The following is a 13,585-nucleotide window of genomic DNA, read 5'->3' on the forward strand; positions in this document are numbered from 1 at the left end:
TTCATACTCAGGAATCTGTAAAGAATCCCCATTATACATGCTAGAAACCTTTTGGTGTGGGTCCATCCTTACAAGAATCTTCCCTTTGAAGTTGATACTTTGTTCACAACTCTGGTCCTGATTCCTGAAATAAACAACACATTTTTCAAATGTGCTTTATGCCCTGATGCTAAAGCAATATAATGTGATTTAGACTAAACCAGAGCTCTTAAACATTTGCAGTACTTCTAGGACACACCAATTATATGGGAGCCAGATCAAATATTTTCATTCAGTCTTGGTACAAGACACAGTAACATTACAGAACCACTGAAATGACCACCTGACTAAAATAGCTATTTAATTGTCTTCTATAAAGGTATATAAAACAGAACTTCAGGATAAGAAATAAGAAATAATGTGTATTGGCTGGGGATGTAGCTCAGTGGCAGAGCACTTGCCTAGCATGCACAAGATCCTGGGTTTGTACTCCAGCCTGAAACAATATAGTGCATAGTTCCTACTTTAGAAGATTTTTAAAAATCATATCAAAATAAATTTTTTAAAAGGACAGAAATCGAAGATATTTGCAGATAGGGAAGATGAAGGAGCATGGGAATAGATATGTCAAAAGAACTGAAATTCAACTGGAAGTTTGAAAAAAATGACAATAACATAAGTCATTGACAGGTATGTTTTATCACCCACAGGAGTCCACACTACTTGAGCTAGACATGAGGAGAAAAAAAGCACTGCCCATTGTAATGTCACAATCGCAGCAGCTGCTGTTGCTATGATAAACAGTATCTTAGCAACAGGGATGCTTTGTCTCCTCTGCAATTCTGACAAACTCTTCACCATCCCATTCCATCTTTATAGATTAATGCGTGGAGAACATGGTGGATTGCCCCTACTCTCTTATCCCCTGGGAATAAACGCAGTTGTCTCCAAACTTGATAAAAATTTTACTCCAAACTCAAGTTACAATAATTATCTCCCTCTGCCCTTTCCATGTTACGAATAGTCTCAACAGTGGTTCTTGACAGGGTGAAAACAGCATTTCACACTTCCTCTCCCAAACCGGTAACTTCGGTACATAACAACAAAAGCAATTAAATCCCAGTGCTGCGACATTCTACCAAAACAAAAACCCAAGGCAAGGAAGAGCGCAGGACCCGGCGCGTTAGACGAGTGAGTCGAAGTCACTCCTGACAGCAGGGGTCTTGCTAGCCTTGGAGAAGCTGCCAAGGCTGGGGACTGGCCCCAAGCTACCCGCCTGGCGAAGCCTCAGGCTCCGCGCGTCCAGCCGCCCTTCTCCCACTCGGGGGATCGGCTCAGCCTGCGCAGTAAGAGCGGGGGTGGGGGAGGCGGGGTCCGGAGGAAGGGAAAGGGGAAGAAGGTGCAGGTTAGGGGGAACAGGGCGAGACTGAGAGAGGAGGAAAGGGCAGTAATGTGGGAAGAGTAGAGAAGCGAGAGAACACACAGGGCTGAGGCACCCCGGCGCCGTACGTGGTCTCTTCTTTCCTTCGCGGCTGTTCAGCCCAAGTACCACGCAAAATCCTAGGGCAAAGTCAAGAAGCCACTCACCAGGAAAACTGTGATTAGACTAATTGACTGATGGAGGGCAGCTGCCAGCCTAGAGCGACGACTTCCGCGGAATCCCGCTGGGCCCTGGGCGATCCGCTCTAGGATCCTGGAAGCTTCCCTCTCGGTGGTTCGTGAGCCGACAGGAATGGGGAGTCTGAAGAAAGGATCTATTTACTCAGAAGAAGGTATTTTACGCTCTTTATCTCCTTTAATCCTGCAGGGCAGACATTAAAGTCCTCCTCTCTAATATAAGAAAACCGAGAAGCAAGTAAAGTTTCTAGGGTCAGACAATCGATAAAACAGTCCAGATGACATTAGAACCTGGGTCTTGCCTTCCAGGTGGGTCACCTCATGGCTCTTCAGGACTGGGCACTGAGACTAATCTCAAAATTAATTTGTAGGAGCTGGGACAATGGTGGAGTGCTTGCCTAGGGCGCCCCAGCAGCAATAACAAACAGGATAATTAGTAAATTTAACACCATTCCAAAAAAAATATATATCAACTTTTTAGAAGTATATTTTAGCATTCACATAGAAAATAAAGAAGCAAAACCTGAAAACAGAAAAAAAAAAAAAAAAAAAAAGAAAGCTAAAAGAGGAGCTCCTCCCCCTAGCCCACAGGTGAAAGGAGCCAGGTGATGACTCTCTCCCCACCTCCAAGTTCAAGGTGATATAAAAAAACGACCTACCAAAACACCCCGGCCCTTCTTCTTCTTCTCTACCTTCACCTGGCTGGACTGGTGACTCCCCTTCCCTCAATAAAGCTATTTTACCTCACCCCATCCACGGGTTCTGCTTGGATTCTTCCACCCAGAACTCCAGGAGCAAGATCTTCTAGAAACACTGTTTGCCAATAACAATAAAGCTTAAACAGTGTGATACTGGCAAGACAGACAAATGGTACAGAAGAGAAAGAACAGAAACACAGTCAGAGGCAGAAATTTAGCATATGATAAAAGCAAATACGTAAGAAGTTGAGAACTGGGTAATCATTTGGAAAGACATTAAATTGGATTCCAACCTCACTCAACAAACCAGGAAATAGTCCTAATAAATCAAAGTTGTAAATGTTAAAAATGAAACTATACAAGTATCAAGGAAAAATGTGGCAGGTGCCTTTTATAACCTCAGAGTAGAAAGGCCTTTCTAATAATGAGCCCAAATCCAGAGGTCATAAATGAAAACATTGATAAATTTGGCCAACACCCAAAGAATCAAAATTCCTTCCAAATGTGTGAAGAGAGAGAGAGAGAGAGAGAGAGAGAGAGAGAGAGAGAGAGAGAGAGAAAGAGAGAGAAAGAGAAAGACGTCTCAGACAAGGGCCAGCAAAAAGGAGCTCATAAACAATAAAAATCATGGAAATGGCAGAACTGAGTTAGATTTCTTTTTGCTCCAGCCTCACTGAGCCAGACTCTGCTAAGCACTTAGGATGCATATCTTAATCCCAGTGAGTTTTTTTTTTGTTGTTGTTGTTTGTTTGTAGTTCAGTTGTAGAGTGCTTGCTAGAGAATGTAGGTTCCATTCTCAGTACTACTGATGGAAGGAAAAAAAAGAGTCCCTTATTTCTAGAACTTCCAGAAGACTACAAAATGTCAAAGCTTAACATTTACAACTCTCATATAGAGGAAAGAGTTTATGTAACTGACATTTCAGTGGTGTATTCCTAGGTGGCACTGGAGAAATATTCTCCCTCTTCTCCCAGAGCTAATTTTTTTTGCCAGGTTACTTTTTGACTATATGCAAGAGAAAAAAAATTATACACATGAATTTATGAAGAAATCACTGTAAAAATGAGTAAGTCAGTAAGTAAAACAGACCATCCCAGGGAGATAAGGAAGAAAAAATTACAATAACTATCTGGATAGCACTTCTATGAACCAGGTATGTTCATGTAATTCTCGTAAGAGCTGCAGGCAGGTGTTTTTTCATCTTCAGTTATAGATGAAGAAACACAGAGATGTCGTTAAAAATTACAAAATCACAGGTAGCCTGGCTTCAGACTTACATACTTACAAAGAAGAAAAAAGAAAAGAGAGAGTGACAATACACATTTTAAGATGTGTATTTACCTTTCTCTGCCTAGTGTCTGGGTTCAGCCAATTCCTTAAAGCCCATCAGTTTAGCCACTTCCCTTTGGCAACCAGGCACTCCCACCCCTCCAGCAAGGCTGTTCCTACACCCAGAATTGGTACTTCACAGGCAGGATTCAGGAAGGGGCCTTAACCAGTGTCAACCAGCCTGCTGGAGCCAGCTCAGAGTGTGCTGGTCTGGAGACTTTTCTTATTAATAGAATCCCTGGGGCCATCAAAATCAGTTTCTCTAAATATGCAGCCACACGGGGTACCTATAAATAATCTACAATTCTGATTCCTTTTGGGAGCACTTTTTAGGAACAATTCTGTAAAAGAAACATTATTTTACTGAAATAAAAGACAAAGACTGCCATAGCTGTTACACTAACTAGTAGGTATCATGGGAGGAAAATACACAAGGTCAAAAGAGGTGTTATTTGCAAAAGGCTGTGATATGATAACATGCAACAGGTCTGCCACTGGAATCTCCCTGCCATGGCCTTGGAGGAGCACTGCTGGGAGAGTTGGAAAGGCATCTGAAAAACCTACAAGGTTCCTAGAAGGCTTGCTAAAATGGAAGTGACTGCTAAAGGCAGAGGTGACAATTTAATAAATTATTCTATTCTGCATCCCAAATGAAATGGCATGGGCACAAGAAATGGAGGTGGAAGAGGAAGCCTCTCCTAAATTTGTACTTTCCCCCTTTTGTTTGGAAAAGCGCAGTGAAAATTTGATGGGCAGTGATACCAACTGTACCAGGACTGCACTTGTCGTCACTCAATGAAGACGGCAGGAAAAACCACGGTTATAGAGAGGGAAGCAGTCTTAGCTCCCCGCAGCAATAAATTGCGAAAAAAGCTTTTTCCTAGGAGGTTACATTTGGGAATAATCCCCACATTATCAGGAGCTTTTACTTTTCCTGGGGGGGTCCTGCCCACATTTCACCCATGCAGCCTGGCGAGAGGTCTGAGAAATTGCAACGCTGGATCGCCCACCCACGCCCGGGAGCCCAAACAAGCCCAGTCCACCTCCACCCGAAAGCAGCCTACCAGTGATGGGGGCCCAGGGGCTCGGAAACCTCTGGGATGGGCCTGGCTTTCTTTCAAGTTGGTTTCCCATTGCTTGCTACAGTCGCAGCCCTAACTTTGTCCTGCGCTGGGAAGTCTCGGTTCCAGGCCATTAGCAAGGCTCTGATTTCCTATCTCACCTTTCAAGAAACTGATTTTTGCTTCGCGAGTTTTACCCAGGGTAGAGTTACTCTTGAATCCTGGAATTTAAAGACATTTCAACTGGGAAACGTCTCTTGGGAGGGCCTTACATGAGCCCTTATACCAACATATGGGTCACAGGAAAGCCAAGGCTGTGTATCTTATGTGCTTTTTTGAAGATTAAGGGCTATATATGAACACAGGATTTTTGAAACATAGCTGTGTTACTACAAAAATCCCTTGGACAGTACTCAATTATTTATGAAAAATTTAACTCAAAAGACATCAGTCAGTACACTGCTTTGGACATGTAAGCTAATAAAAGGAATAATTCCTAAAATGAAATTCAGATGGACTCATGAAGTTTAATTCCAGTCCATGGCAGAGCATAAATTAAGCAACCACAGTAAAGGTTAGACACATGCACGTAAGCAGTCAAATATAAACTGGGGAAAGCCTCAGGAAACCTGGATTCTATTTCCATCTATACAGCAGTGGGTTAAGTCAAGTCATGTGGCCTCTCTGGGCCTCCATTTTCAGAAAGGTTGGAACACTGAATGATACCCAAACCTACCATTCTTAAGCTATGAATATTTAAGTGCAATACAGTTCTTTGGTGCCATCACTAAACCACTCTTCTAATTCTGGAGTTGATTCTTTTAAACTTGAAGGAAGAAGTACTACCGAACTGCAAAAGCAGACTAGTTTTTTGAGACATGGTCCTCCTTTTGTAGCCCAGGCTTACCTTGAACTTCTGATCCTCCTGCCGCCCTCCACCTCCCTGAGTGCTGGGATAAAAGGCATAGGCTACTACACCCAGCTGGAGACTAGTGTTTCCACCACCTATTTAGGAAATCACATTTTCTCTGACACATGTGCTTCTAAGTGGGATTAAAACTGTTAAAAAAAACTTTATGGGACTGGATTTTACTTGGCAAACTGACATTGATTTGTAGTTTCCTCAGTGTTAGTAATTATTCCTGTCTAGTGACTGCCCAAGGGGTTCATTAATTGTCCCCAAAGCTAAATCTTTGCTAAGCTATGGTACTAAGCCAAGATGTGGAAGGTTAAAACTAGATTTGTACTCCTACATCATTTGCATTCCTATAACACTTGTCATAGGATAGTAGCAGAACTGATGTTGAAAGCACCCTTAAAGTAGCATCCTAACAGGCAATGGGGTGTAGTTGGACAAAGAGGAATATTATTTCAACTTTTTTGTGGTGCTAAGGATCAAACCTAAGGCCTTATACATGCTAGGTAAGTGCTCTAAAACTGAGTAACATCTCCGGCTCTGGAACTTCCAGTGTTCTACAGTGTAGTAGAATAATGGTAGTTGACAACAATTAATAAAAATAGCTAGCATGATTCTGAATGTCCCCAACACAAAAAAATTTAAAATGTCTGAGGTGACAGATGTGCCAGTTACCCTTGCACATGTATACACCTTGTATACATGTAATGAGATCTCATACTGTACCCCATAAAAATGTACAATTACTATGTGTCAATTAAAAAAAGCATTATCAAAGCTTTTTAAAATCAACATATTGACATGTATGTTACAGTGAACCCAAACATTAAGGGTCCTTTTTCTTTAGTAATCTTAGCACTAAACACACACACTTAGGATTCTGTTAAAGCTTTGTACAACTAGCTTTTCTAATTGTAATGTTAGTGTTTCATATCTTTTTCTTCAGTTTACCTTAAATATATCTAGACCACAGTTCCTCAATCTTGGTGTAAAACATTTTGGGGCCAGAAACTTCTCTGCTGTAGAGGCTTGTCCTGGCATGCAGGACGGTTAGCAGCATCCCGTACTCTATCCACTAGACGCCAGTAGCATCCCGGCTGTCCACAGATAGCCAAATTTCTCCAACTGATCTAACTTCAGATACAAAATCCTTTTATAACTTTAACACAATCATTTTTAAGTGTTTCCCATTTTCTTTCTTAATTCATAAACAAATTTGCTCAAGCAAATGGAGAGCTTCAAACTTCAATTTCCCACACATACCCTCCCCTAGAATTGTTCTTTTTGGGCCTCCTCTTAAGTACGGGAAATCCTGATGTACTCTACTTTGAGGAAATGTGTCTTTTTGAGTATACAAAGTGATGAGACATCCTTGAAAACTGCTTAAAATTTTCTATAGATAATACCACAAATAATCCACACAATAATTCAACAAGCATTTATTAAATGCCTACTATGTGCTCAGCACTGTACTAGGCACTAGAGGGTGCAGCAATACAAATGGGAGTTATTCCTGCCCTCGAGGAGCTTACAATTTAATTTTGGAAATAAATACAAACATGAAACTACAATGTAGACTGCTGGAAAATAATTACAGAACAACACATTAGTAAGTGCATGGATCACAGTACAAACTCAAAAGATAAGTGCTAGGGGAAGTCAATTAGGGAGAGATCATTCAGAAGATACAAAGGAAGCTAGGTTTTGAAGGGAGTGATGAATATGAGCTAGGGCCAAAGAGTAAGCAAGAACAGTGTGAGAAAGGCACAGAGGCAAGGGCTTGTAAGACAACAGTAGAAGGCTGTAGGGTGCTTGAATGTGATCAATCAAGTGAACATGCTGGAGAGTAATGAAGGTTGAGGCAGATTAAGCATGAAGGGCAAAGTAATCAAGAACTTGGAACCTTACTGCTCTGGTAAGAATTATCTGTTGATTGTTGAGTCAAATGAAGCATCATGAAAAAGGGAGTTTGAAGAGGATCATTTGGATGCTTTATACAAGATGGGGATTCTGAAGGCAAGAAAACTGGAAAAGAAGAGTTATAGTAACCTGGACCTTACCTGATGTAGATTTGCATGGCAAGCTATAAGGATGGTAGAAATGTAAAAGATCAAGTCTCAAGAAGAAAACTAAGAATTAGATTAACAGCAAGATTTTACATATGGAGAGTAGAGGGTAGAAAAACATGAAAGGATAACTTCAAAGTGGGATGAAAAATACAAAGAGCGGTGTCTGTAAAGCAGTTAAGCAACACTGCCTCTTTAAAAAGAAAATGGAGGCTGAGGTTAACCAAATTGAATAAACAGGAATACAGAAAAGTTGTAAGTAAAAGTAAGATGAAGCTTCTTCTTAAAGGAGAAAAAGGAATAATAAAGAAAAGCCAGGGTCAGGTGCCAGTGGCTCACCTGTAATTCCAGCTACTTATGAGGTGGAGATTGGGAGGATCATGGTTTGAGGCCAGGCAGAGTTAGCAAGACTCCATCTCAACTAATAGCTGGGCATGACACACATCTGTCACCCCAGCTGTTCAGGAAGCATTAATAGGAGGATCATGATCTAGGCTGCCCTGAGCAAAAACACAAGATCCTATCTGAAAAACATCTAAAAGTAAAAAGGGGGACTAGAGGCATGGCTCAAACAGCAGAGTACCTACTTAGCCAGCACAAAGCCCTGAGTTTAAACCCCAGTACTACCAAATAGAAGAAAAAAGAAAGTCAGATATTAAAGAAAAGTGACCTAAAACGATTCCCCCATAAGCCAAAGGAGTAGAGAATTCCTGAGGTTCAGGGGGAATTCAACAATATGAAATATAAATTCAACAATACATAATATAAATGAGATTATGGACAGGCATGAAGTTGGGTATGATGACAAAACCTATAATCCCAGCATTTGGGAGGCTGAGGCAGGAAAATCAGAAGTTCCAGGTCAGCCTGGACTATACAGTGAGACCCTGTCTCAAACCCCTCCCCCACCAAAAAAAAAAAGCGGTAGTATTTATTCACTGGTGATTCTAAGGACATTTCAGAGGAATAGTGAGTACCAATATGGAGAAGTTTTAAGAATTAAGGAGGAAATGGGATGAAAATGGATGATATTTTTAAAAAAAACCCAGGATACAAGTTAGAAATGGGCAATGAACTTGAAGGGTTTCCCAGTTTAGGCTGTAAATGAACTTATTGTTATGATCCTAACTATCTGCCCAGCTTGGAACATACATGTCTCATTTCCTTCCACAATTCTACTTTTCCTTAGGCAGTTGAGAGAGAAATGTATTTGAATCTGTAAATTATCATTGATTTATCCTCTCAGTTACTTTTTTAAACTATGCTTTATTTATTAATTTAGCTTTCTGGTACTAAAAAGCATCCAAGTATCATTACTTAAAGATGACAAAACCCCAAATAGTATTTTCAACCAATGGTCCAGTAATTGTAATGGGTTTGTACTACATTGTATATTTTCTTGCCCAGTATTTCTTATGAGCAGGGATACATGTTTTTAAAATGGCTGGCCAACAATTAAGAGAGTTCATTACATGGAGCAGAGCATAGTGGGCAGAAGCCCAGACTCTAACATCAGACTCTGTAGGTTAGAATCTTTGTTTTATCATTTACTGGCTCTGTGATATGGGTTCTAAGCCTTTGTTCCATCATCTATAAAATGGAGCATATAACAAATAATGTCTATCATGAGCAGGAAAAATGCTTAACAGTGTTTGGCACAAAGTAAGTGCTCAATAAGACTCAGCTATTGTTATCTGGAGACTTAGAACCAAGAGTAAAGCTAAACTGTTCCATATGGGACTCAATCGCCATAGTCTAACATGGTCATCTTGGTTCATTGAGAAATTCTTTGAATCTCCCAGGGATATATTGGATGGCAAGTTATGGAAGAACCACTTTACTGTGCCAGTTCCTAAAATGAGATGCTGAGGATGGGAAAAGTATTGATGAATAATCATTTTAGATTGAGAGTATAAAAATAGAATCTACAGGATAAAGAAACATAATGCATGCCATTCATAGTTGAAAGCTCAAAATAATGTCATACAGATTAATAATATTCTAATGCTAAGACAACTCAAGATCAAGAATGGTGTCTACTTAGGTCTGCTATGAATTCAACCTTCTATTATTTTATACCATTTGGCTATTTCTATATATATGCTGAATTAGCTTTGATAACTTTTAAGTGACAATCTTTTCTCACATTTACGCCAGCATAACACTAATCTTCCTACTCAAAATAGTTTTTTTTTTTTTTCCCTCTGAATTTCTGCCAGATGCTTAACAATTCTGAAATTTAAGAAATCTGGCCATACATTACTCTGGGTACTAATGCCTAGAGAGACACTGGCAGCTACATCTACATATATTTTATTATGTTGCTCTGCTAAAAGAGCTACTTATTGAAATAGAAGGCGAGTGTTCCACGAAAGCATCTGAGAGGAGGGGATGTGTACACAGACATGTGCATACACACATTTATTTTCTCTCTGACAACTTACCCATTCTATATAATTTTTGAACACAAGGAAGCACTGGCCCTAGGCAGATTAGTATCTTACAGAGGTTAAGGCACAACTGAAGCAGGGAGCAAGGATCTAGACACAACTGGTTTCTTGAAATTTTAATTTTAATTACAGGGAGTTACAAATGATTATCTATGCCATCAAAAAAAAAAAGGATAATGAAATAAAGTTTTTGGAAAAGCTAACCAAGGAAACTAGGGTGACAAGTGATGAGTATGTACCAATGACTTGATGAAATAAATGTAGATGACCTTGATGTTGTTAGTGTCAACGTGGGCCATAGGGAGGTAGAGAGATGTTATAGAGAAGAATTTATGATCCAAAAGGTAGACCTCTATGAGGTCATAAAATCCCTTTCTAGGATAGTCACAGTGTGAAATTATGTTATTTTTCTTGGAATTTTCATCAGAACCTACATAATTGTCTTCTGAACAGGCTTAATGGAATAATTTCAAGTGTGAGGGTTAATTCTGTAAAGCAAAATTTATTCAATTTTAAGCCCAGTAAAATAAGTGGCTAATCAAATGGTCCAAATGAAATGTAATTAATGTACAGGTTTTCTTGCACAGTTTATTCAATAGGAATTTTAAGAACATTCCAATATTTGGAGGAATAGTAGCACTATTAGAATAACAGTAGTTTAAAATCAGTAGAACTATGTAATTTAAATGACACACCATTTTGGATGCATAAGATTTGGCATGTTACTTTGAACCAGTCTCATTACTTTATACAGTACCCCTTGGGATATTGAAAGCCTCAAAGATGAAATATAGTACCTGGTGATGATCAGTTTAACAGTATGTCTGTTGGCAGATTACAGAACACAAATTACTGAGGGAGTGCACCAGAATTCAGAAGAATGAGGAACTGTAGATAAGATATCTGACAGATTACTACTGTGGATATTTAAGTTATACAAAAGAAGGGCAAGAAACTGATGGAAAACAATGAAGGAGGTGATGAGGCCATCAAAGAAGGTGGGTCTACGGTAATGACAAGTGACAAGTCAGGGAGTTTGTGCAAGGTGATAGGAACCTGAGATAGCAGAACTGTAATGGACCAAAAGGGATGATGTACATTCTTTGTAAAGGTTTTTGTCTTCTTCAAGCACTTCTGTCTCCTCTTTGTTCTACGTGATGCCATAAATGGGACAGTACAAATACCTTTCGTATGTAGGAGAGGTGGAAGGAGAGTCAGAGTCACCACAAGGTACAACCATCCAAGCTCAAGATCAGTCAGGCTGAGTCTCCACTCACCTCTTTTTCTGCATCACTCACTCAAGCACCACTAATGCGTCCACTTCCTTTGCTGACACAGGTACTGGGACTGGGGGTGGTGAAGGATACGGACAGATGATCAATGACTCCGTGGAGTCAGGAAAGGTGATAAATGAAGAAAAATGCTGGCGTGCTGTTAAAAATATAGCATTCTGAGTTTGCATGGGAATATGGATTTCCACCAAATAGAATGAATATTAGAATAAAAAAATGAAACACTTAAGCATAAATACATTAAGTGTCTATAAAAATTTCCCTAGAACTAGGCTCTTAGAAAGCTAAATACAAATATAAGTCTTATTGAAGTCTGCTTTTGACTGTAAAGCAGCTTCTTAGATCAGATTAGGAGTTAACAAGGGCACCTTCAGGGGAGTAAATGGGAGAAGAGGATCATAGGAGATGGGAAGAAGCAGAGGAGCTAAGAGTAGCAGCCTCTCTCAAACCTACAGCTATTCACCCAAATGACAAAGTTTAGTGCCTCAAGCCACAACAAGCAACTTGCTAAAATGTTATTTAAAATTTTTAAAGGATATATTACGCTGTTGGGAGTGTCACTTCATCAGATACTTCCCCAAACAGTCAAGCTAATCAACCTGCATCAAGGCACTGGGCCCCAACTACTGAAGATCTAGTCTTAACTTTGCCACCATTATAGATTCTATCACTAGATAATGACAAACTTTCTGCCTTTTTTACTACATTAAAAGATCTTTCCACCAGTGCATGGTTTCCTGAAACCATAAGACCAAAGCTTTTTCTAAACTCCTATGGTTTCAGACTTTTCTCCACTGTGGATTCTCTGATGTCGAATGAGACTTGACCTCTGAATAAAGGCTTTCCCACACTCATTGCATTGATAGGGTTTTTCCCCTGTGTGGATTCTCAGATGTTGAATGAGGCCAGTGTTCCCATTGAAAGCTTTCCCACATTCTTTACATTTATAGGGTCTTTCTCCAGTGTGGATTCTCTGATGTTCAATTAGGCCTGACTTCTGACTGAAGGCCCTCCCACACTCATTGCATTTGTAGGGTTTCTCCCCAGTGTGGCTTCTCTGATGGCCAATAAGATGTGAGCTCCGCCTGAAGGTTTTCCCACACTCATCACACTCATAGGGTTTCTCCCCAGTGTGGATTCTCTGATGTCCAATGAGGTGTGAACTATGACTGAAAGCTTTCCCACATTCATTACATTCATAGGGTCTCTCCCCACTGTGGATTCTCTGGTGCAGAATAAGACCCGCACTCTGACTGAAAGCCTTCCCACACTGATTGCACTGATAAGGCTTCTCCCCAGTGTGGATTCTCTGGTGCAGAATCAGGCCTGTGTTTTGACTGAAGGCTTTACCACATTCCTTACAGTGATAGCGTTTTACTTTGTTGTGGATATCCTGATGGGAAAGAAGGGCTGACCTGTAACTGAAGGCTTTACCACACACATTACACTGATAGGGTTTCTCCCCTGTGTGGATTCTCCAATGGCGAACAAGGCCTGAGCTCTGAGCAAAGCTTTTCCCACATTCATCACATTTATGTCGTCTCTCTTGTGTGGGATTTCCCCGCTGCCTCTCTAATCTGCCCAGAAGGTCTCGGGCTTCTCCATGCTCAAGACCCCCGATAACATCCCCGTTGCATTTGGCAGTTGGCTCTTCATGTGGTTGGATTCCAGTAGATATTACCTGTTTTGAAGCTAATTCCTTGTTCTCATTCCTGGTCTCACCACCTGAAACAGAAATGTAATAAGTAAACATCAAGTCAATGTCACTTTATATTGTCTATGCTAGGAGAAAAGAATTAAAGACAGGGGAAAAGCAAAGTACACAAGAAATAACTACAAGTAAACAAAAACTTCTGTCTCCAAAATGGCTTCAAAATAAAGGGCAGATATGTGCAGGATCAAACCAAAGTACCACAAGCCAGCTAGAGAGGAGATGCCATGAAAAAAGAGGGTTACTGAAGGGGGACTAAAGTTGGGAAGGGATCAACTGAGAAGTGGAACTAGAATGGGAAGCAGTACGGAACTACTTAAAGATCTAATGGGCAGGATAGAAATGGGCAAATGCAGTAAACAGTGCTGAAAAAGGAAGAGGCACAAGAGGCTTATGTGAAAAAAAAAATTTATGTAAAGATCCTATGGGAACTTGAGAAGAAATGTATGAATTCAGCACTAGAGAG

General features: G+C 40.3%; 1 protein-coding gene across 2 annotated transcripts in view; it reads right to left on the bottom strand.

Moving 5' to 3' along the window:
- Zkscan8 (zinc finger with KRAB and SCAN domains 8) overlaps positions 1 to 13,585 on the bottom strand; it is a 46,825-nt gene that overhangs the window by 8,088 nt on the left and 25,152 nt on the right. The window contains exon 6 of one of the 2 annotated variants that reach the window (XM_020177019.2): positions 12,194 to 13,133. In XM_020177019.2, the coding sequence (XP_020032608.2) occupies positions 12,194 to 13,133 (940 nt within the window). Of the gene's footprint in view, positions 1 to 2,796; positions 13,134 to 13,585 lie in introns of those variants that run through there. The other variant, XM_074082665.1, reaches the window with a different exon arrangement.

The sequence above is a fragment of the Castor canadensis genome, chromosome 8 (genome assembly GCF_047511655.1).
Source record: "Castor canadensis chromosome 8, mCasCan1.hap1v2, whole genome shotgun sequence".
NCBI classification, from domain to species: domain Eukaryota; kingdom Metazoa; phylum Chordata; class Mammalia; order Rodentia; family Castoridae; genus Castor; species Castor canadensis.